The sequence below is a fragment of the Cryptomeria japonica genome, chromosome 1 (assembly GCF_030272615.1).
Source record: "Cryptomeria japonica chromosome 1, Sugi_1.0, whole genome shotgun sequence".
Lineage (NCBI taxonomy): Eukaryota > Viridiplantae > Streptophyta > Pinopsida > Cupressales > Cupressaceae > Cryptomeria > Cryptomeria japonica.
In genome coordinates this window covers 634,058,161-634,081,334 of record NC_081405.1, presented here as the reverse complement: position 1 = coordinate 634,081,334, position 23,174 = coordinate 634,058,161, and the positions used below count along the sequence as shown (strand labels likewise).

The window sequence follows — 23,174 nt, the reverse complement described above, 5'->3', positions numbered from 1 at the left end:
GTCTGCTAGGGCAGCACTCCAGGGCAACCAGAATGTGCCACATACTTCTCATGCTTTGCAGACAGGAGGAATGATGTTTGGATCTCCATCCACTTCCACTTCTACTGCCGATAGGGCTGGGAAACGTAGGTTGCAGACACCACAGAGCAACCCCATTACTGATATGTTTAATGTGCAGCTAAGAGATGAGATAGATGAATCCATTGGCAAGTTCTTCTTTGCCAATGGCATTCCATTTCATGTTACACAGTCTCCTTATTATAGGGAGATGATGGCTATGGTGGCCAAGGGAGGGCCATCTTATGTGCCACTAGGGGAGACGAAAAATGAGGACCTCGATCTTGGATAAATGCTATTCCAAGATCAATATTTTGATGGAGAAGATGAAGGCATGTCTGGTGGCATCGGGGTGCAGCATAGTTATGGATGGGTGGACGGACATTAGCCATCGTCCACTCATCAACATCATGGTCACATGTGCAGAGGGCCCATACTTCCTTAGAGCAGTTGATTGTACAGGGCATCGTAAAGATGCTGATTTCCAGTTTCAGGTCCTCAGGGAGGCTATCGAGGAGGTTGGGCCACAAAATGTGGTCCAAGTAGTGACAAATGCAGCCCATGTGTGTAGAGCAGCAGGGAGACTCATTGAGGCAGCCTATAGACACATTTGGTGGACCCCATGTTGTGTGCATGCCATGAACAATGCACTCAAGGACATGGGGAAGATAGACTGGATTAGAGGAGTGGTCACCGATGCAAGAGATGTGCAGATGTTTATCTGCAACCACCACACTTCACATGCACTCTTCAGGACCTTCGCGAAGAAGGAGTTCTTGAAACCAGTTGAGACTAGATATGCATCCTATTTCATTCTATTGGAGAGAATGATTGAGTTGCAAGAGGCATTGCAACTCATGGTTATGACTAATCAGTGGAATAGGTGGGCTGAGGCCAAGACAAAGCAGGGGAGAAGGGTGAAGGAGATAGTGAAGAGTGATGTGTTTGGACTGATGCGAAATACATTGTCTCCATCATTTCTCCAGTATTCCAGGTGATCAAATATGGGGATGGGGATGCACCTAACCTTGGAGAGGTGTATGAGTGCATTGACTCTATGCTTGACCAGATGAGGGCTGCTGTGCGAGTGAAGAACCCCTCTTTAGCATTCTACAATGAGCAAATCTGGCCTATCATTTAGCATAGATGGGACAAGTTGAACACTCCTTTGCATATGGCTGCCTTTGCCTTGAATCCTAAGTGGTACAAGGCTAGACCGGGTAGACTAACACCGATTCAGGATGATTAGGTGAAGGCGGGTTTCTTTAGGTGCATAGAAAAGATGTTTGATTCCAGAGATGTCGGCACAATGCGCACTGAGTGGGGAAGATTTGCCACTCTTAGATGTTATTCAGATGCGGCAAGGATGGATATAGACACTATGGCACATGAGGACCCACTTTTGTGGTCGAATTGTCATGGCCCGAAATCTTTGATCACCACTCTAGCCATCCGTTTGCTATCCTAGGTTTCCAGTTCTTCAACTGCTGAGAGGAATTGGTCTACATATAGCTTCATCCACTCTCTTAAGAGGAACAAACTTACCTCTAAGAGAGCAGAGAAGCTTGTGGCTGTACATAGTGCTTTGCGTCTCATGGACCGCAAGACACTTCTGTACAAGGATATTCCAGCGGCACGATGGGATGTAGAGCCAGAGGAGCCTTCACAGATTAATGAGGATGATCCTACCACTTCAAATGCAGGGCTAGTTGGTGTGAGCTTGAGGGACCTTGATCTTCAAGAGTCCAACAGTTCCAGTGAGAGGAGTTCGCAGATGATTAGAGGCCTCCATTAGCTACATTTTGAGTTTTGTCATTTTGTCTTTGACTCTAGTCTCTTTTGTAATGCTATTGCTACACGTATTTGTATTTGGCTACTCATTGTAATGATGAATCATGTAATCATCTTTATTATTATAGACTTTGCAATGGCATCAGATATTCGTATTTTCGTTTTTCTTTTTCGATATTCATATGATAGAAATGAGAAATCTCCAATTTGACAATTTCATTTGTCAAATTTTATTTAGCATTTAGCAATTAGTATTACTAATCTAAGTAATCTTGGTATTTCCTATAGTTTCATTTGAAATCTAATTCTTATACTGTTATACTGTTATACATCTTTTCAAAACTAGTTTTTCAAGTACTATATGTATATATATGAGCACCACCACCCCGCCACCCCCCCTGTCGCCGTCCCCTAATTTAAGCCCTTGGTCCCCCCATCCCCAACGCCCGTGGAACACTGGATTCCGATGAATTGATGGATTGGATCTCGGAGATGGAGAAGTATTTTGATTTTGAAAACATTGCAGACTAAAGGAAGGTGAAATATACTTGTACCCGGTTGAAACGTCATGCATCTCTTTGGTGGGAACACTTGCAAGTTGATAGACAAAGAAGAGGTAAAGAGAAGATTAAGACATGGGATCAAATGGTTGCTAAATTGAAATCAAAGTTTATGCCGGCGAATTATCAAGTGGATTTGTTCCGGAAGTTGTAGAACTTGAGACAGAAGGAATCTAGTGTGAAGGAGTACACCGAAGCATTTTACAAGCTGAATATCAGATCCGGACATGTTGATGATGAAGTCGAACAAGTTGCAAGATATTTGAATGGATTATGGATGTCTATACAAGATGAACTCAGTTTGATCAAATTAGAGTGTTGAAGAGGTTTATTAGTATGCCCTAAAGGCTGAAGAAAAGTTGAACAAAAGACATGAGCAGAGACAGAGAGGTAGAGGTGGAAGGTTTACCGGAGGTAGATTTCAAGGAGGAAGAGGATATACTGGAGGTAGAGGAACCTGTATAGATCAGAACAAGGACAAAGAAGTGAACAAAGAAGGAAATTCATATCGGAAAGATGATAGAAATTTCTACTGGAGGAGAGAACCGGATGGCTACCGGAATGAGAATTTTGGAAGACAGGACAAGAGGGCATTTAGAGGAACTTTCTATAAGTGTGGAGGAGAAGGACATCGTGCCTTTGAATGCAAGAAGACAGGGAATACCGGAAGAGCAGTAGTGGTGGAAGAAAGCCCCACTGGATCAGCTAACAAAATGGAAGATGGAGAATTGTTGATGATGAGGAGAGTTTTGTGTCATATCGGAGAAGATGAAGAGCCCTTGCAGAGGAGGAATTTGTTCAAGACTAGATGTAAGGTATCCAGTAAGTTTTGTAAATTTGTTATAGATAGTGGTAGTTTGGATGATCTTGTTTCTGAAGAGATGGTGAATAAGTTGAATTTGGAAAGATTGAAACACCCTTAAGCCTTATCAGATAGCATGGATTCAGGATGAACATAAGTTGTTGGTAAGTGAGCAATGTTTGGTGAAATTGAAAATTGGGAATTATCATGATGAAGTTTTGTGTGATATTATGCCTATGGATATCTGTCATCTTTTGTTGGGTAGACCTTGGCAGTTTGATAGACAGGCAATACATGATGGGAGGAAGAACATATACACCTTTGTGGGAAATGGAATGAAGCAAACCTTGTTACCTTTGGAGGAGCCTTTAAAGAGTGAAGTCTGTACGAACGCTAGGATCTGTTTGGTGGTTGGAAGGAAGTTCCTGGATGGAATGAGACATGAGAATGTGTGTTTTGCCTTGTGTTGTGCGGATTGCACACCCATCCCCGTCCTGGATAGGGACCCTCGTTTTTGGTTTGAGTCTGCTCGATGATTGAGAGAAAGTCCAAGTAAGGTTGCAGAAGCAAAGGTAAAATCACGAAACCCTCTCAGAGCCCGAAATTTGGAGTCTTAAAGCGTTAAAAGGAGAAGTCGTGCATCTTGGCCATTCAGGCCAAAAACCACTTAAACTCTCATTTTGGTCCAACAAGCCGAAAATGCACAAGGAAAACGCTAATGCGAAGTCAAATCGCGCAAATACGTCTTCTAGGCCGAGAATGATAGAATCACTACAACCTCTCAAAATCCTTTTTGAAGCCGAAAATGGAGAGCTAGGGCAAAAGTCGTGCATTTCCAGTAGGCATGGCCGAAATTTGAAACAAAGTTAGCAAATCGCCCAATATCCCCATGCCGAAAATAATAGAAGACTCTTAAAGCTCGCGAATTTCCTTTCTAAGCCAAAAATTCCCAAAGCTCACAAACTTATCGAATTTGCCGAAAATAATAAGAGACTTTTCAAACTTGCGAAAAGGCCCAAAAGACCGAAAATAGTTAATCGTGCAAAAAGGCTCAATAGGCCGAAAAGTGAGGAGAGAAGACTAAGTTAAAATAGTACAAAATGGTCTCATAAGCCGAAAAAGGGACAAATCAGCTTAAAGAGCCGAAATTCACCAAAACTGACAAAATCGTCATGTACGCCAAAGATAAGCAAAAGCTCAAAATCGCGCAAAATAAGGTTTAAGGCCGAAAAACATTAAAAAGCTCCCAAAACTCGTCAAAGATGTTTCTAAACCAAAAGAAACAAAATCGCGAAATATGGCTAGGTAGCCCGAATAAGATGTAAACCCTATCTCGCAAACCAATAAAATGCCCAAGTTCGCATTTTAACCTCAGAGGCCGCAATACAACTTAAGACTTTCAAATCGGCTTCTAAAGCTGAAATGTAAGACAAGGCTCTCAAAATTGACTTAGAGGCCGAAAAGGGCTTCAAAGTTCAAAGTCGCTAAAACTCAAAAGAAAAAGCCTTATAAGGCCCGAAAACATTAAAGCTTGCAAAATTGGCATTTAGGCCGAAATTGCCAAGAAAGGCTAAAATTGCGAAAATAAACTTATAAGCCGAGAGGAAAAGGAAAGTCCAAGTCACGCATCTCTGTCTAAATCGTTGAATTCCGCTAAGGAGTTTTAAAAAAAGAAAGCTTGTGAATTGTCAAAGTCGGCTGAAAGTGAAGGCAAAGACACTTTATAAACTTAGAAACATCTCTCATTCCAACTCCAAGGGTCGAAGTCAGGAAAACATAACTTAAAAGATCATCTCCCATTTCATCCGAGCAATCCGAAAATCAAAGCAGGGCATCCAAAGGGTGAAAAGGTAAATCTATCAAACCTCTTAAATGGCCAAATTTCGCTCGAAATTAAAATGGAAAGCCAAAATCTCACATTTTAGGTGAAGTGTTCGAAATTGGATATGCTTCTTAAAATGGCTTGAACATAACATCTCGCAATTCACCTCTCATGCCTGAATTTCATCTAAGGATTGGATTTCATGTTTGAGGAGAGACATTTAAAAGATACATCTCACAAAGAGCTTCACGAGTCGGACGTTAGAAAACTTAATATTTGTCAAATTAATTTAATTAATTTTTCAAATTGATTTATTAAAGTGAGATTGATTGTTCGCAGGTCGAAGGCACCGTTTGAAAGAACCAAGAGAAAGCTTGAAACATCAAGGAGCCTTGATCGCGATTAAAGCTGGAGAAGAAGATCCAGAGTACGAGATCGGAACCAAGCATTGGGAAGCATGTTGCTGAACCATTGAGCAACAAGCTAAAGTCCACCACCGAGACCAAAGACCAAAGAACACTCCGAATGCTGCAAGTCTATGCATTCTCGAGAAATACGCAACTGGATTTAATTCTAGAAGTTCAGTTTTTGAAAACTGAAACTGTTTTATTGTAAAGAGCTGCCTGTGGGTCCCACTCAAGATATTTTAAAATAGAGGGGATACGGGTCAGTTATGTTCAACTACCGGATAGGCCCAAATTGAAGCCAAACAATTATAGGTAGTTGAGAAGGTGGTTGGGTAGATAACTAAGAATTAAGTGGGTATGGGCAGGCTTATTTTGTGGAATAAATCAGGACCCTTGGATGCAGTCCATCCTGGCCACCGGTTCAAATTGTCAATCTATAAAAGGCAGAGGCCTTTCTTTTGTAAAGGGTTAGAATTTTGTAGTTAGATTTTAGAGTTAGAATAGGTTAGATTTTAGGCATATCATAGAGATGCTACAGAAATTGTTGTAATGGCAGCTGGAACAAATATATGAACATTGAAATATGGTGTTTGTTGTCTTTGTTTTAGTCTATTTGCATCGTTTCTTTCAGCTGGTTAATTTTAGAGTGCAGGGATTTTAATGGTGAAGTGTAGAGGGGTATTTGATGCATTTTTGGTTCATACCATTGGGGGTCTGCTAATTGTAGGTCACCATGCATGGTTAGTCTGAACCCAAACTGTGCTTAGTTCAATTGTAGGTGTTCGTCTTAGGCTGCGCCAAAATTGGGTGCCTAAAACGAGTATCTCCGGTCTGAAAATCCTTCATCCCTTGGAGCTTGCACTGTTCTTATCTAGTTGTGAGGGTGTCTCTGGCAAAACAAGAATTGGTTTGTTGAAATCTGTCTACCCGCTACATCAACTGTTATCATCCTTGTCCTTAGGCTTCCTGAACCCTTCCTCTTTGCTTTTTATTTCGCAATCTGAGAATCGCAGCAGACCACTTGGTTGCAAAACGTAAGACCCCTTGTGCTCCCAGCAAAACACATCGATCACTGAGTTATCCCGCAGTCAAGAGCTAACAATCGAAACCTTGAGGTCATCCCCATTGATCAATTAAAAACAACATTATGGATTTCCTTATCTCAAGAGAGGATAGGATACTTAGCGAGTACATTCTATTCTGCGTTGGTCGGATGGAGTCGTAGTTCCGCGACTTTAGCCACGTCAACACCTTGGTTCCTAAGAAGACTGAGAGACCGGAACCGGAAGAAGAACAACCAGAAGAGATAAAAGATTTGCTGACAGAATATGAAGACATCATTTCAGATAATGTGCTTGATGGATTGCGACTGGTAAGAAGTATTAGTCATTGCATGGATTTGATTCCCGGAGCTAGTTTGCCTAACAAAGATGCACATTGGTTGACACTGGTAGAGAATGAAGAGCTAAATAGACAAGTGCAGGAGCTGTTGAAGAAAGGTTTGATCAAAGAAAGTTTGAGCGCTTGTGCAGTACCAGCAGTGTTAACATCTAAGAAGAATGGAGAATGGAGTATGTGTACCGATTGAAGAGCAATAAACAAGATCACAGTGAAATACCGGTTTCCTTTTGCCTAGGATGGATGACATAATGGACTGTTTGTGTGGAGCCAGATACTTTACAAAGATAGATTTGAAGAGTGGATACCATCAAATTAGGATCAAAAAAGGAGATGAGTGGAAGACAACATTCAAGACAAATGAAGGACTGTATGAATGGTTGGTGATGCCTTTTGGGTTAACTAATGCACCGAGTACTTTCATGAGGTTGATGACTGAGGTATTGAAGAAATTCTTGGGTAATTTTATTATTGTGTACTTGGATGATATTCTGATTTTCAGTAAGACAAAAGAGGAACATTTGTTGCATATGAGACAAGTTTTGTAGAGGTTGAATGAAGAGAAGTTGTTGATAAACCTTAAGAAGTGTACTTTCATGAAGGAAGAGTTAGTCTATTTGGGATTTGTGATATTCGATGATGGATTGAAGATGGACCCTGAGAAAGTGAAAGCAATTGTTGAGTGGCCTACACTGGAAAGCATTGGAGAGGTAAGGTCATTTCACGGATTGGCTAGTTTTTACTGGAAGTTCATCAGAAATTTTAGTATAGTTTGTAACCCTATGACTGAAACCATGAGAGGAGATAAGAAGGAATTCAAGTGGATCACCGAAGCAAACAAATTTTTTTGAGTTATTGAAGCAGAAAGTAACTGAGCAGCCCGTGTTGGCTTTACCGGATTTCAATAAAGTATTTCAAGTGGATTGTGATTCAAGTGGAACAGCAATTGGAGCAGTCTTGAGTCAAGAAGGGAGAGCAGTAGCTTATTTTAGTGAGAAGTTGAATGATGCTAGGAGAAGATATTCAGTGTATGATCAAGAATTCTATGCCATAGTTCAAGCCTTGAAGAAGTGGAGACATTACTTGTTGCCTAAGGAGTTTGTGTTCTATACAGATCATCAAGCCTTGCAGTATTTGAACAATCAGAGTAAGTTGAATCAGAGACATATGAGATGGGTAGAATTTTTGCAGAGTTACACCTTTGTGTTGAAGCATAGAAGTGGTAAATCTAACAAAGTTGTTGATGCATTGTGTAGGAGAAGGAATTTGCTGACAGAGATGAGAGTGACAGTGTTAGGATTTGAAGAGTTGAAGACCTTGTATGAGGATGACCCAGATTTTGGAGAACCTTGGAAAGCATGTAAAGAACCGGTTATTGCAGGTAGGAGTAAGTGGTTGGATTATTTCATTCAGGATGTGATGTTATTCAGAGGAGTTCAGTTGTGCATACCTAAGAGTTCTCTGAGGGAGAATCTGATTGAGGAGAAACATGGTGGAGAATTGGTCGGACACTTTGGTGTTGACAAAACAATAGCCTTGGTGAGTGAGCAATACTTTTGGCCCCAAATTCATAAGGATGTTAAGAAATTTGTGTAGAGTTGTAGAATTTGTCAAGTTGCAAAAGGGAGTAGTCAGAATGTGGGATTGTATAAACCTTTGACAGTACCGGTAAGACCTTGGGAGGATATAAGCATGGATTGCCTAAAACACAGAGAGGGAATGATTCTATATTTGTGGTGGTGGGTAGATGGCTCATTTCATACCTTGTAGGAAGACATCAGATGCAGTGCATGTAGTAGACCTATTTTTCAAGGAAGTAGTGAGATTGCATGGATTACCTAAGAGCATAGTTTCAGACAGACACTAAGTTTGTTGGTTACTTTTGGAGAACACTTTGGAAGAAGATGAAGACAGATTTGGAATTCAGTTCTACTTTTCACCTGCAAACTGATGGATAGACAAAGGTAGTAAACCGGAGTTTGGGAAATCTACTGAGATGTTTAGTTGGAGATAAAACCGGAAGTTGGGATTTGATTCTTGCACAAGCAGAGTTTGCCTACAACAATTCAATGAATAGGAGCACCGGAAAAACACCTTTTGAGATAGTTACCGGAGTGCATCCCAGAGGTATATGAGAATTAAGGGATATCAACAGTGATGACAGGAGAAGTTCAGAAGCAAAAGACTTTGCAAACCACATGGCAACATTACATATTCAGGTTAAGCAGCATTTGGAAGATATGAACAAGTATAAGGAGAAGGCAGATGAGAAGAAGAGTCAAGAGACAAGGAATTTGAAGTTGGTGATGAAGTGATGGTGTATCTGAGAAAGGAGAGATTCCCAGTTGGAACCTATAACAAGTTGCAGATGAAGAAGTTTGGACCCTGTAAGATCTTGCGGAAATTCAGTTCTGGAAATGCATATGAAGTGGAGCTACCGGATGACTTGAACATATCACGTATATTCAATATTGCAGATCTTCATGAGTATCATGAACTAGAATTCAGTGAAGACAATATTGCAGACTTGGAGAAACAGTTGCCCTAGAAGGAACCAGATCAGATTCAAGACATTTTGGGCAGTAGGATTGGGCGTAGTACCCGGAGCAGTCAGTATAAGGAATATCTTGTGAAGTGGAAAGGCAGACTAGTTGAAGATTCATCTTGGATTTCTCAGGCAGAGGTAGACCGCCTTGGTTTTCCTTTGACCCCAGCAAAGTGAGAGACTCACTTTTCAACAACCCCAAATGTCTGATGCAGGAGCATCCTCGATTCATGACAATCTTGCATCAACCAAAAATATTTCTTTTCTGTTTTGCTTTTTGTTTGCAGTTTCAACATTTCTTTCTGTGTGTACCGGTTTTGGCTCGCCGGATCCCGTGGAGTTGGATTCTACTTGAAGACTTGATCATCTTTCTTATTTCCAGACCGCATCGCATTTGGATCATTTTCTGGCAAGATATCGCTACCAATTTCCATGACATTTTCCTGTTACCGATTGACAGTTCTTTGTTACCGGTTGCCTGGACCTATTTTGGCGATCTACTGGAACCCCTTCCAAAGCTTGCGGAGCCTTGGGCGTTGATTCTGATGTTCTTTGGCATGTGGCCGACCTTTTCCCGCAATCTACACTTCATCCTTTGGATTTTTCAGAGGAATCTCTTAGCAGAGGTTGGTTTTTCATGTTAGGTCTTGTTCTTCGGGTTTTGATCCCCTTTGGGCCGACCACATCCTCTTGGATCGTATATATATATATATATATATATATATATATCATTGTAATTAAGCATTAGAGATCATCAAGAGGATCAAAGTAGTTAAGACTGAGCGTAGAAGATAGATCTAAGGATTTAAGGTTCCGGTTGTGACCTTTTATGTATGTTCTAGTAGGCCTGTGAGCCGGTTTTCTGTAATCCGGTTGTTACCGGTTGGTTGTATTCAGATTTCATGTTATAATTCAAGCTGTTCTCCATCGCCTCCATCATATCCTTGTGTTTCCGTTGTGTTTACTCTTGCTGACCGGTTTGGACTGATCTCTTTGAGGTCCTTCCTTACCGGTGATTGCACCAGTTTTGAATCATCCCCTTTCTGCACAATGATGAATGGTTGAATTTACTGTGATTTGCTATGAAGAAATCCCTTCTCCAAAACCGTTTTCCCTTAGGGTTTTCATCCTAGAGTATAGTTGGAGTGAATGCCTAAATTTAACAATAGGAAATGAAAATGACCAAAAGATATTAAATTTCCTGTTGTGACTCCTTTTAATATCCCCTTCGAACTTTCAATAAACTTTTTTAGTTTTTACTTTATTTCTCATAAAGTGGCCTTTTTAATTTTTAATTCACTTTTAGGTTCTTGAAAAGTCATTATAAACTTAAATGGTCACTTTTAATAAAAGTAATTTATTAAACCAAAATTTCCTATAAAATAAGAATTTAAGACAACTTAATTTATTTAGTTAAATTATTCTTTGAAGCCCTTGAATTAGCTTGAGGGAATGAAATAGGCTAAAGGGTCCTCTCACCTAGGTCGAAGAAGGGGATGTTACAACCCTCCTTCCCTGAAATTGTCTATCCTCGAGCAATTGTAGATTTAGATGCTCAAGAATCTACTCCCCTTCCCAAGTGGCATCTTCTGGAGGCAAATCCGTCCAACTATAATATACTCTTCCACCGTGTTTCTAGAAGTGTCCCTTTTAACCTCTTTAATTTCCATAGGCTAATTTTGAACTTTATTTGAGAATAATTAATTAATTAAATTTTAAATAGTGCTGAGCTTCTCGGGATTATTTATATGTAATTAATTAAAAGTTGAAAATTTATAAAGTGACTTTATTTTGTGTCAATGGAAAATTTATGAAGTGGGTTACTTTATGACACTAAAACTAGCTATCAATGCCTTTGTGTGTTGCTACTTCAGTAAAATTTATTTCTTTCCTTTTATAGTTTCACTCTTGAAAGCAACTTCCAAATTGCATGATTTCTTGTTTAAAGAAAAGTAAAACTAATTTCTCAATATTTTCTATTTACTAATGCAGGACAAATAACAAATATCTTGGTAATTCCACAAATCTTGTTTCATGCAAAGGGTTGTCAGAAAAACAGCAGCAAAGGATGTTTGCCTGGTATACCAGTTTCTTCTTTAGAAAAGTCCTCAAAGCCAAGAACCAGATTGGAAGAAACAGTAGCAATCATACCTTCATACTGTTCATTGGAGGAAGAACTTGCTCAAAGTAGATCATATAGTGCAGCTTCAATGAAGCAACAAATCCTAGATCTCGAGGTCTATCTTATGTGCCTCTTTTTACCATTGAAATAAATGTCTCCTAAATCAATTGGCAATTAAATAAATCAACTTCTTATGTGATTCATCTTTATTTTAACTTCTTTTTGATCTGACATAAGTCATACCTAAAAGATATCTTACACATAAATTAGTAGTTTGTGTTCATAAACAACTTAATACCATTTATTATTTGTTTTTTACCTACTACACAAAATACTAACAAAATTTCAAAAGCAGGAAATGAAGAATCTTTCTTAGTTATTTTGTTTTGAATTTATCCAAATAGTATAGAGCTTTCTAACTTCTGGTTGCTTAAGTCAAATGTACTTAAAATTGAGTTTCGACTTTCGAGTCATAGAAGCATATGTTCTGTCATTTACCAATTGGATGCTATTTCATTGGTTTGCCTCTCAAATATTACTATTTATGCATCTTATGGAAAGTTACTGATACTTCCCCTAAGCTGTTTGGGTATATGTATCCGCATATTGGATACCAAATACAGATATGATACTTCTGGATGCTATATGCATACCATATCCAGACATATCCATATGGGGTTATATTTGAGCTACATGTTCGGGTAGCACACCACACTCTCATGTTGTATCCAGTTTTGTAACAACCCACCCTACTTTTTATTTTTATTTTTATGTTTGCAATATAAAGATGTGAATGCAAGTTCTTCAACACTTCTGATCACCTAGATCTCAAAGTGGGAAAGGTGAGTATATACAATGCCTCCATCCACATAGCTAATTTAAATGAATGCAATTACAAATTGATATGGTGGCAAGCCGACCAAAATATGCTAGTGGTAGAGCCAGCCTAATTTACACGTCTTCAATGGATTGCATAAAATGACATGCAGGTGGCATAGCCAACCTATCAACACCTCTTTGACAAACTACATGTTTGCAATGAAAGCCACTGGCAAAATATCTAAGTTTGACTTAGACCAAAATTGTCAATAATGCCAGCTTGTTCATGCCAAAACAGGCTGAATGATTTGCAAAGGTGATTGCCAGTAAACCGTCTAGTCTTACAATATGGTGTGCATACAAAAGATAGTGGTACTTGTGGACGAGGAATACAGCATCTATTTTTTTCTGCAGTCTTACAGGAAGATCGTAAGTTGCACATCCTTGAGAGTATACCACAGCTTCTTCCAAATGGGAAATGAAACCATGTTTTCTTGCTAATAGAATTGTTGATACAAAGTCTAGCACACATTTTCCTGCAACCAATACCTACACTATCAAATGCCACTTGCATTACGATAATAACAAAAGGGAAAACATGTGATGAAAGTTTAAAAGGTGTATAAAATAAGAATCAAGCAAAGGAAGGAAGAAGAGATGAGATTTCTGAATTTCTTTTGAAATATGCATTTCATCAAAAGAATTCTAAAAAACACTTGGACTATCCTTCATTACCATTAGGATATCACTAAAGTATATTCAGCTTCTTCTTGCAGCATTTTGGATTATATTAAATTTAATCTATGCTTATTTAAATTCAATCCAGCTATTTCTCATAGATTACTATGATTATGAAACAAACTCATTAAAAAACACTCAAGATCTCTTGTTCATAAACTTGCATTGTCGGCCTATTTTGCATGAGGTGAAATGAATCCTAGAACTAGAAAACGAAATGAACTTTCCACACCATAAAGATTATAATAGCTAGAGTAGGAATTCAGTGCAAGAATTGAACAAGAGTATTTAGAAACCCACCACATGAATATTATTGGCTCTCACCCATTCAACAAATGCATTGGAGCCATCTTTTTGAATGCAACCAATAAGGACATTTATGCTATCGTTGCGCCTTATGACAACATCTGCATCATTCTCCAACCATTTAAGGGCTGTCAAGCATAAAATAAAAATGCAAATTTACTTACTAAAATAATAACTATGTATCCATGATTGCTAAAGAAATAGATCCATTGCATCTTGAAGGATTAGCCAAAAATATAATACATAAAGCTTTAAACACATAACAAGGATAATAATGCATTAAGAATTTAAGAGTCTAAAGAACATGAAAAGATCCATTTTGTTATCATTAGTGATCACCCAAGATGCTTGAAACAATACCTCAAATATTGTCATATGATATTAAATTCACAGAACTCATACAAAAATCTATTTACAATATGCAAATTACCCAAAGTAGAGATTTCTAACCAATGACAATGTGCAAAGACTAGTAGAAAACAAATCAAATAGTAGTAAAACCTTTTTTCCACCAAGAAAAAATGTTATGCAACATTTATACTAAAAAGCTAAAGCAATACCTAGAACAAGATTTTATTCACCAGTTCCTATGATGCAATGAGGAGGATAAGGAGACTTCGACTAATTTCAAAGATGTGTGTCAAGGAATGCCAGCATTGGCCATTTTCGAACACTAAATTCCCTGGTCATTTTCACAATCTCATCCATCATAACATTTATGTGTTGATTGGGGTCTTGGGGACCCTACTAGAGGGAGATCAAATTAATTGTTGTTCTCCAAATGTTCTATTAATTTTGTATTAGGTAAATGTAGAATATCAAAATTGAGAGAACATAAAATCATAGTTGAACTACTCGCCAAAACCGAAAACTCACCAAGGCCTGAAAAAGAAAACTCAAGAAAAAATCGGCCAATACTCGGCAAAAAACTCGGCCGATACTCGGCAAAACACTCGGGAACTTAAAAAATTGCTTAAATTTAATTAGAAATGCATTTTTTTTGCAAAATTCAATGAAAAGATGTATCCAATGAGCCAATAAATGAGAACACAAAAGAAACAAGCTGAGTCTAGATACATTTAAACGCAAAGCGGGTACAAAATCACATCTTCATGAGGAATGTTGATGGCTGGAAGCAAAATTGTAAATAGTTTTTGTACAACTAAAAGTAAATACATCATTACAATTACATCTTTCTCTTCCCATCTCTAGAAATAAACTAAGGGAGAGGTAGAACTAGAGGGTCTAGTCCTAGAAGTCTGCACGACGCATGACTATGCCTCCTCGCTTGATATGTCTGACTCAGGTTGTGGCTCATCCTCCATCGTGGATGTAGCTCTGCCTCTAGCTTCTCTTGGCACTAGAAATGACTCCTCATCCTCCTCATCCTCCTCAATATCATTCAGTGTGAAACCAAATCCACGCCCCTCCTCCATAGCCTGCCTCTCCAAATCATTGACGTCATCCTTTGTAAACAATGGAGGTTGCTCCTGTGATGTCCAATCACTGTAAGGATCTATATCATCCAAATCAATTGGACCAGCTGCTGCTTCCTCTACCTTCCTTATGCGCGATCGAAGATTATATTGCACAAAGACAAGGTCATTGAGGTGTTTTTGAGCTAACTTGCTCCTCTTCTTTGTGTGGATGGCCTCAAACAAGCTCCAATTCCGCTCACAATTGGATGAACTACAAGGCTGACATAAGATTTTGAGGGCAAATTTTTTGAGATTTGGGGTATTTCACCCCAACTTTGCCACCAAGCATCTTCAAAATAAAATATTGAAAAGTTAGAAAGCAAAGAGAAAAGCGAAGACATATTTATCAATTACTCTAGACCCCAAAATCTAAATGGCAAATGTCATACCTAGGGTTTAAGTGGTTCTTCCTCTCCTTGACAGCTCTGAAGAGAATAGCTTACCCCTTGCTTCCTCATAATTTTGGAGTTCGGCCACAACGAGGTCTCTCACCTCAACCTTAGGTATCATCTTCTGAATGCATGTAGTGAGGCCCTCCATGACCTCTCCATTAGGATCTGAGTAAGAATCCCCGAACTTAAAATGGGGGTTGAGGAAGTATCCTGCTGCATGAATGGGTTGGTGGAGCTGATTGTTCCACTTCTTATCAATAATTTCTCAGATGGGATCAAATTTGAGTCTATCCCCCTTGTAGTAATTTTTGATAGACTCCTTGGCCCTATCCATGGTCTCATAAATATATCCCATTGGGGTTTGATCCCCATCTATCAAGTGCAGATTTCTAACCAAGGGCTCAGACACTTACAATTGAAAAATACAAATTATAAAAAGGTTAATTAATGAAGTTACAAATTAATAATGAGAGACTTGAATCAAGAATAATTAAAAATTCAAGTTTGAAAGTTACCTTCACAATCTCTGTAGCCTTTTGTGCGAAATGGTTATCGAAGACTACACATGCGACACCCTCTCCTTCAGGCTTCTTTGAATAAGGTGAGTATAGCCATGCTTGACTCACAAACATTTGTTTCAAAGAAGTCAATGCACCAAGAATGCTTTGCAACGTTAAGAAAATCGTTGCAAACATTGTGACACCGGATCTCACCAAATCTCTCCCTTGAGTGTGCTCTCTCATCAAATGTAGAACCCAAGACTGATTGTAAATATATTTTGTGATCCTCCTTGCATCTTCCACAACTAGAGTCACCCAATCAAGTTTTCCTGTGTTTTCCAAATGAAGGTCAAGGACATATGCTGCACAAGGTGTCCAAAAAAGAGTGGGGTACCTATCTTGGAGGATTCTATGTACTGCCACATATGTCGTTGCATTATTTGTGATTATTTGCACCACATTCTCTACTCCCACATCCATGACAATGTGCTCCAACATTCCAGCCAATGTTTATGCATTTTTCACCTTATTGGAGGCATCGACTGATTTCAAGAACACCACATTGTCCTTGCAAGCAACCAAAAAATTAATAATGGTGCAATTTTTGCCATCTGTCCACTAATCAAAAAGAATGGTGTAGCCATATTTTCTCCATTCTTTTCTTTGGTCTTCCACTTCTTTTGCCCTATCAACTACATTTGGGAACAACCTACAAGAACAAAGTGAAATTAGGTCTTAGTACACAATTTTGATTTAATAAACAAGAAAAACAATTAAAAATGTAATCAAGTGGACTATTTACTAACCTCCCACCCAAATCCTTGTGAGAAGGGACCTTGTACCCTTTTCTTGAAACTATCATTGCGGTAACCAAATTTAGCCAATAAGGATTGTCTACCACATTGAATGGCATGTTGTTGAAGTACCAATAATCAGCACGTGCAATGTCTGCTTTCTCATGTGCCTCCCTATTCCATCCAGTGGCCTTTAATGATGGTTGTGCTCCAGGTGTGTTCATGGGCACAAAATAAATACCTATAGACTGTGTCCTTGATGGTGATGCAGCAGGTACTCTACTAGAAGAAGCAGAAGTGGTGGCAGAGGTGGTGCTAGGTTTGCGGATACGTGGACCACGATGAGATCCCACTATGCCCTGAAGTGCTTCTTCTTCTTCTTCTTCTTCAATGTCAACTGAAGCACCTTGAGATTCAGCTATGGATGCTCTCATGGCTAGTTTGGCCCTCTCCCTTTGCAATTTTTTCTCTTCCCCAACTGAAAGTATGGCATTAATGTCTCTTTTTTATTTCTTTGGTGGCCCCAGGACGTACCCTAGTATCATGCTTCTCGATGCCTGCAAGGTGGTATTTGAGGTCGTTTATGTAATGTCCTCTTCTCAGGCATGATGTTTCAGTTGACCGATGGCCTATTTCAGAGACCCGTAGGCTACTCAATGGGTGAAATTAGGGTTTCTAGTTTTGGAGGTTGTTGTTGCTCGTGAATTAGAGTTTGGATCATGGATTTTTTCTGGGTTTTCAGATGGCTTCGTAGTGGTATGTCCGGCTTTGCATTTCGAGCACTTTTGGAATTTACTATTTTTAGTAAATTCTATTTCTGGCAGTGGTCCTGATTATTTCGGCACAGTTGGTTCTCTTCTTCAGTTGGTTCAGTTGGCTTCGTCACTTTTGGCCTTGGGATGTTTTTGGAGAGATAAGTTTATTTCATTTAAATAATGTTATGTTTTAATGTTATATTTTAAAGTTGACCCCTTGGCCTAGCTTCATCACTTCAAGTTGTTTTAAAAGGTGGTCTTCAAGGATGGACGCATCATGGAAGGGATTTAATATTTCCTAAGGTCTAAAATCTTGCTTATGAAAAGGGGTGCCAACTTTATGAAGAGAAGTGAATTAAAATAAAGGTTAATTAAAGCTTTTAAAAGTGGCGCCATCTCTTGGAGGAAAATTCAAATGTGAAATTAGGGCACACTTTCTAGAAGCCTCTTGAGATTCCTTGTTAAGCTTATAAATGGAGGCCCCTTCCCTTCATTTGGGCATCTTATGTCTATTATAATGTTACTTTGCCGGAATGGTATTGGGGTTGCTTCGAGGAATGAATGCCTCCTAGCCTTGGCATTGCTTCTTGCTTGAAAGATAGCAACTAGTGGTGATTTAGTGTAGTTGTGAGAGTTTGTAGTGAGGATTGCATTGTAGCTTGAGTTATGTTGGAAGTTCAGTTATTTGCATTTCATTTCATTTTCGGGAGTTGCGGTTAGTAGGGCAGATTTGTAGTTTCACTCATATATTTCAAAACAAAAACATATTCATTCTGGGTATTGCATATTTCCTCTTGTTTTGGCTGGGCGCTCCTTTGTGCAAATTTGCAGATTCTAATATGAAGTGTTTTATTTTATAGAGAAGAATCGCCATTCTTGCCTGGCATCACTGCTGGGAATTGCCTTGGGGTTCGTGTTAAATAATCTGTTGGGTTAATGTCTGATTTCTTGGTATTGGTTTGGTCGCCTCCTTCATAGGAAGCCATTGCTTTTGGTTTTGGGTCATTTGGACTCGTATTGAGAGAGTAATGAGCATTTTAGTGATTCCATGGTGTTGCTGATTAAGCATTTCAAGTGCAGGTTTGTCATAAATCAGAATATTAAGATTGATCCTTGAGAAGAATTTCTTGGACTTATCATTTTTGTTAAGCCCGGGAGAGTTTTCTATATTGTTGCAGCATTGTATAGTCTTAATCTTAGGATCTTGGCAAGCATTCACTATCAAATTGTAAGCTGAACAGTAGTACTGGCAGCATTTCTTCTCATTTTCATTTCACGCTTGTTATTTACATTTAATTCCATTTCTAAGTTCTTAGCATCTCCGCCATATGGTAGCTCCATTCCCACCTTGGGTTTGAAAGCACATGCTTGGTGTCAAGTTTTCCTTTCAGCAGTTGTAATTGTAAAGATCCTCTGACCATATGGTAGTCCATCTTGGGCACATTCTTGGTTAGAGTTGCTTTCAGCATGCACTAAGAGCCTCTGACCATATGTTAGTCCATTTTGGGCACATTCTTGGTTAGAGTCACTTTCAGAATGCTTTAAGACCCTCTGACCATATGCTCACGCCTTGCCCAACTCGGGATCCTGGTGTACATTCTTGGTTAGAGTTGTATTCCGCATCGTTTTGGTTTAAGTGCTAACCCTAACGTATGTGTGTTGCATTACTTTTTGTAATTGAAAAATTGAAAAAATTGGTCTGGGATATTTCAGTGGTATCAGAGTTTCACATCCCGCCATCCTGTGAAACAAACCTTCTATGAGTGACAGAGAAAGAAGATACTTAGCAAGGGAAGATAAGAGGGCTGCAAGTCAGTTTCAGTTTCAGTGGTATCAGGTTCCTGAAAGTCAGACAGCATCAGAGGTTTTGAGGGCTCATTGGGATTCTTCTCCGGAAACAGAAATGGGGGACAGTGAGAGGCCAGTGGGTGGTACTGAGAGGTTTACAAGCAGTCAGGATGAAAGTGGCAAAGGAAGGGAAAGAACACCAAGTCCGGGAAGGAGGTTTGAGAGGAAGATGGATGCCTTATTGGATATGGTATCTCTCATGATGGGGAAAATGGGTCAGAGTTCTAATTCACAGAACAATCAAGGGCACACCGGAGAACACAGCAGCTCCAACTAGCATAGTGAACATGCTGCTCCGCATACCTCAAATAGAACAAACATTTCTTCCAGGCCTTTTAAACCCACCTTCTTGGCACCAGTGAACCCTCAACCTGATCTGGGAGAGAATGCATCATTTGTGGAACAGTTGAGACTTGATCGTGCTGAGTATGAGTCTCTTCCTGATGAAATCAAGTTAGACATGTCCTACAATGATTTCGTGGACCATAAAAGGAAGAATAAAGGACGTGGGAGACATCATGAACATAGGGAAGCAACAGTACAGAGGGATTTGCATCAAGCAATCAACAAGGTTATGCTTCCACATTTTGACGGGAGTGACAGTAGTTCAGCTAGAGCTTGGATACAGAAGTTAGACAACTATCTAGCTCTTAGACCCATGACAGAAGAGGAGGCAATCAAGTTTGCTACGCTTCATTTAGATGGGTAGCACACGAATGGTGGTACCATGGTCTAGTCACCTTGGGGCATCGGTCGATCACTACCTATGATGATTTCACCAATAGGCTCACAGAGAGATTCGAGAAAAAGGATCCAAAAGTGCATTTCAGAGAATTGGCACAACTTAGACAACATGGCACAGTCGATGCTTACATAGCTGAATTTCAGAGGCTTTCAGTAATGGTCACGGGAATCACCGAGAGGCGGTTGGTGATCCTATTCAGTGAAGGGCTTATGGAACCACTCAAGGGTTGGATTAAAGGTTTCGATCCACCCTCCTTACAAGAGGCAATGAAAAAAGCAAGAAATATGGAGTGGGCTGCTCCTAAGGCAAAAATTCAATCCAAGCCATTATTTCACAAAAAGGATAAAGGAAAGGGACCTCACCATAAGGAGTTCAAACAGCATAACACTCATGTCACAAGGCTGGATCCAGAGACACTTAACGAACTCCGAAGAAAGGGATTATGTTTCCGGTGTAGAGAAAAATGGTCCCAAGATCATATTTGCCCAAAGGGAGTCAAAATTCATCAAATTGAATACTATTCAGCTGGAGAAAGCGATTCTGATTCTTTAGACCGGCAATCAGATTGTGATGACAACGAAGTGGAAAGAGTTCCCGAAGAATCTAAAGGTGAAAAAGGAAGTGGGGGTACCTTCGCTCAACTTTCGAGCTTTCAAAAAAATGAATCCTTCAAGGTTCGAGGGATGATTAAGGGGCAGCGAATAGTTGCTTTGATTGATACTGGAGCAACGCATAACTTCATTGATGAAGTGGTGGTGGCAAAGAAAGGGCTGCAAACATAATATTTTGAAGGCTTCAAGGTTATGGTTGCTGATGGGTTTCACATTTCTTGCACTAAGAAGATCCCATATATGTCTATGCAATTAGGCAACTACGAAGTCAAGGATGACTTCTATGTAGTCAACATTGGAGATACGGATGCTGTCCTAGGCATTCAATGGCTGCGTTCACTTGGAGAGATCTCCCTAAATCTGCAAACCATGGAGCTCAAGTTTCAATGCGATGGGAAGAAGGTGGTGTTAAGAGGAATGTCTAATGGTGGACCTCGGATCGTGTCATTCAAGCGAATGGCAAAGTTGATTCGGCACGATCAAGCTGAGTGGGCTGTGGAATGTATGATTCTCCCAGCTAGTCCGGTTGAAACAAAGAGGGACTACCCTCCTGATATCCAGTCCTTACTCACCAGGAAGAGTAAAGTGTTTGCTGATTTACCTCCTGGGCCACCTCCCAAACGAGGCTCAGAGCATGTCATAGAGCTCAAGGAAGGGGCTAAACCAGTTATCACAACTCCATATCGGTACCCTAAGAAGCAAAAGGATGAGATTGAGAAAAACATTAAGGAACTCTTGGAGATGGGCTTCATTCGTCCAAGTAAGAGTCGTTTCGCTTCAGCAGTTGTTCTTGTGAAGAAGAAGGATGGTACCATTCGCATGTGTGTGGATTATCGTGCTTTGAATCAAAGCACCATCAAAAATCGATACCCCATTCCAAGGATAGATGAGCTCATAGATGAGCTACATGGAGCCAAGTTCTTCTCAAAGATTGATTTGAGGTCGGGCTACTACCAAATTCGGATGAGAGGGTCTGATGTTGAGAAGATAGCATTTAGATGTCACTATGGTCACTTCGAGTTTTTAGTCATGCCATTTGGGTTGACTAATGCTCCTGCTACCTTCCAGTCTTGTATGAACAGAGTCTTTTAGAAGCAGTTGAGGAACTTCGTGTTAATCTTTTTTGATGACATTCTGATCTACAGCAGGACATGGGAAGAACACCTCAAGCACGTAGAGGAAGTGCTTATCATCCTTGAATCAGAAAGTCTATTTGCCAAAGAATCCAAATGTGAATTTGGAATGAAGGAGCTACTTTACCTTGGTCACATAATCAGTGCTGATGGAGTGAAGGTTGATCCCGAAAAGATCAAGGCAATAGTTGATTGGCCACCCCCAAAGAATTTGACTCATTTGAAAGGGTTCTTGGGTCTTTGTGGTTTTTATAGAAGATTTGTGAAGGGCTATTCACAAAATGCTGCTCCTCTTACTGACCTCACAAAAAAGGGAGCTTTTTGTTGGACAGAAAAGGCTCAAACTACTTTTGATAAGTTTAAGAAGATCATGAGCTCTTGTCCAATTTTGGCAATTCCAGATTTCTCCAAGCCCTTCGAGCTACAGTGTGATGCATCTGGAGAAGGTGTTGGGTCTGTTTTGATGCAAGACAAGCATCCCATTGTGTTTGAGAGCAGAAAATTAAGAGGTGTTGAAAGGACCTACTCCATCTATGACAAGGAAATGCTTGCAATCATGCATGCATTAGCTAAGTTCAGACATTATTTGGTGGGGAGCAAATTCATGGTCAAGACTGATCACAATAGTCTCAAGCACTTCATGCATCAGAAGAATTTGAACGAGAGACAACAAAAGTGGGTGAGTAAGCTTCAAGCTTACGATTTTGACATTGAGTATGTCAAAGGGAAAAACAATATTGTGGCTGATGCTCTATCTAGGAGACCTCATCTGAGTTCATTGTGTGAGCTTACTGCTGATTGGAAGGACATGTTGCTCGCTGATTATGCCAAAAATCAGTTGGCAATCAGCATCATTGAAGGTACTTTTCATGATGAAAGGTACAAGGTGGTTGACGGGCTGATACACTACAAGGGTAGAATCTTTGTGGTGGCTGATTCTAAGCTCAGAAAGAAGATTTTGATGACATTCCATGACATTCCACTTGCTGGTCATCAGGGTTTCTTCAAAACATATAGGCAGATTCGGGAAAGATTTGCTTGGAAAGGGCTGAAAGGGGAAGTTCAACGCTACATCCACGAATGTCCTACTTGTCAGATGAACAAGAATGAGCACACTCTACTTGCTGGTCGGCTGCAACCTCTTCCCATTCCCAACCAAAACTGGGAAAACATATCAATGGACTTCATCACTGGGTTGCCAAAGGCCCAAGGCAAAGATTGTATCTATGTTGTAGTGGACAGATTGACAAAGTTTGCTCACTTCTTTGCCATCACGAGCTCTTTTTCAGCAGCTCAAGTTGCAGATTTGTTTTTTCATGAGGTGTTTAGATTGCATGGGTTGCCGAAAAACATTGTGAGTGATAGGGACAGCAAGTTCCTAAGCACCTTTTGGCAAGAAGTCTTCAGGATGAGTGGTACGGTGCTTACTCCAAGCACTAGTTATCACCCCCAAACCGATGGACAAATAGAGATAGTGAACAAGTGGTTGGAAGGCTATCTAAGAAACTATGTTTCGGAGCAGCAAAGAGCCTGGGTGAAATGGCTCCACAT

General features: G+C 39.8%; 1 protein-coding gene across 3 annotated transcripts in view; it reads left to right on the top strand.

The window, feature by feature from the left end:
* Positions 1–23,174, top strand: part of LOC131042453 (protein ROOT INITIATION DEFECTIVE 3) — a 154,430-nt gene that overhangs the window by 105,305 nt on the left and 25,951 nt on the right. For all 3 annotated transcript variants that reach the window (XM_059220330.1, XM_059220333.1, XM_057975731.2), the window contains one exon: positions 11,375–11,619. In XM_059220330.1, the coding sequence (XP_059076313.1) occupies positions 11,375–11,619 (245 nt within the window). The remainder of the gene's footprint in view (positions 1–11,374; positions 11,620–23,174) is intronic.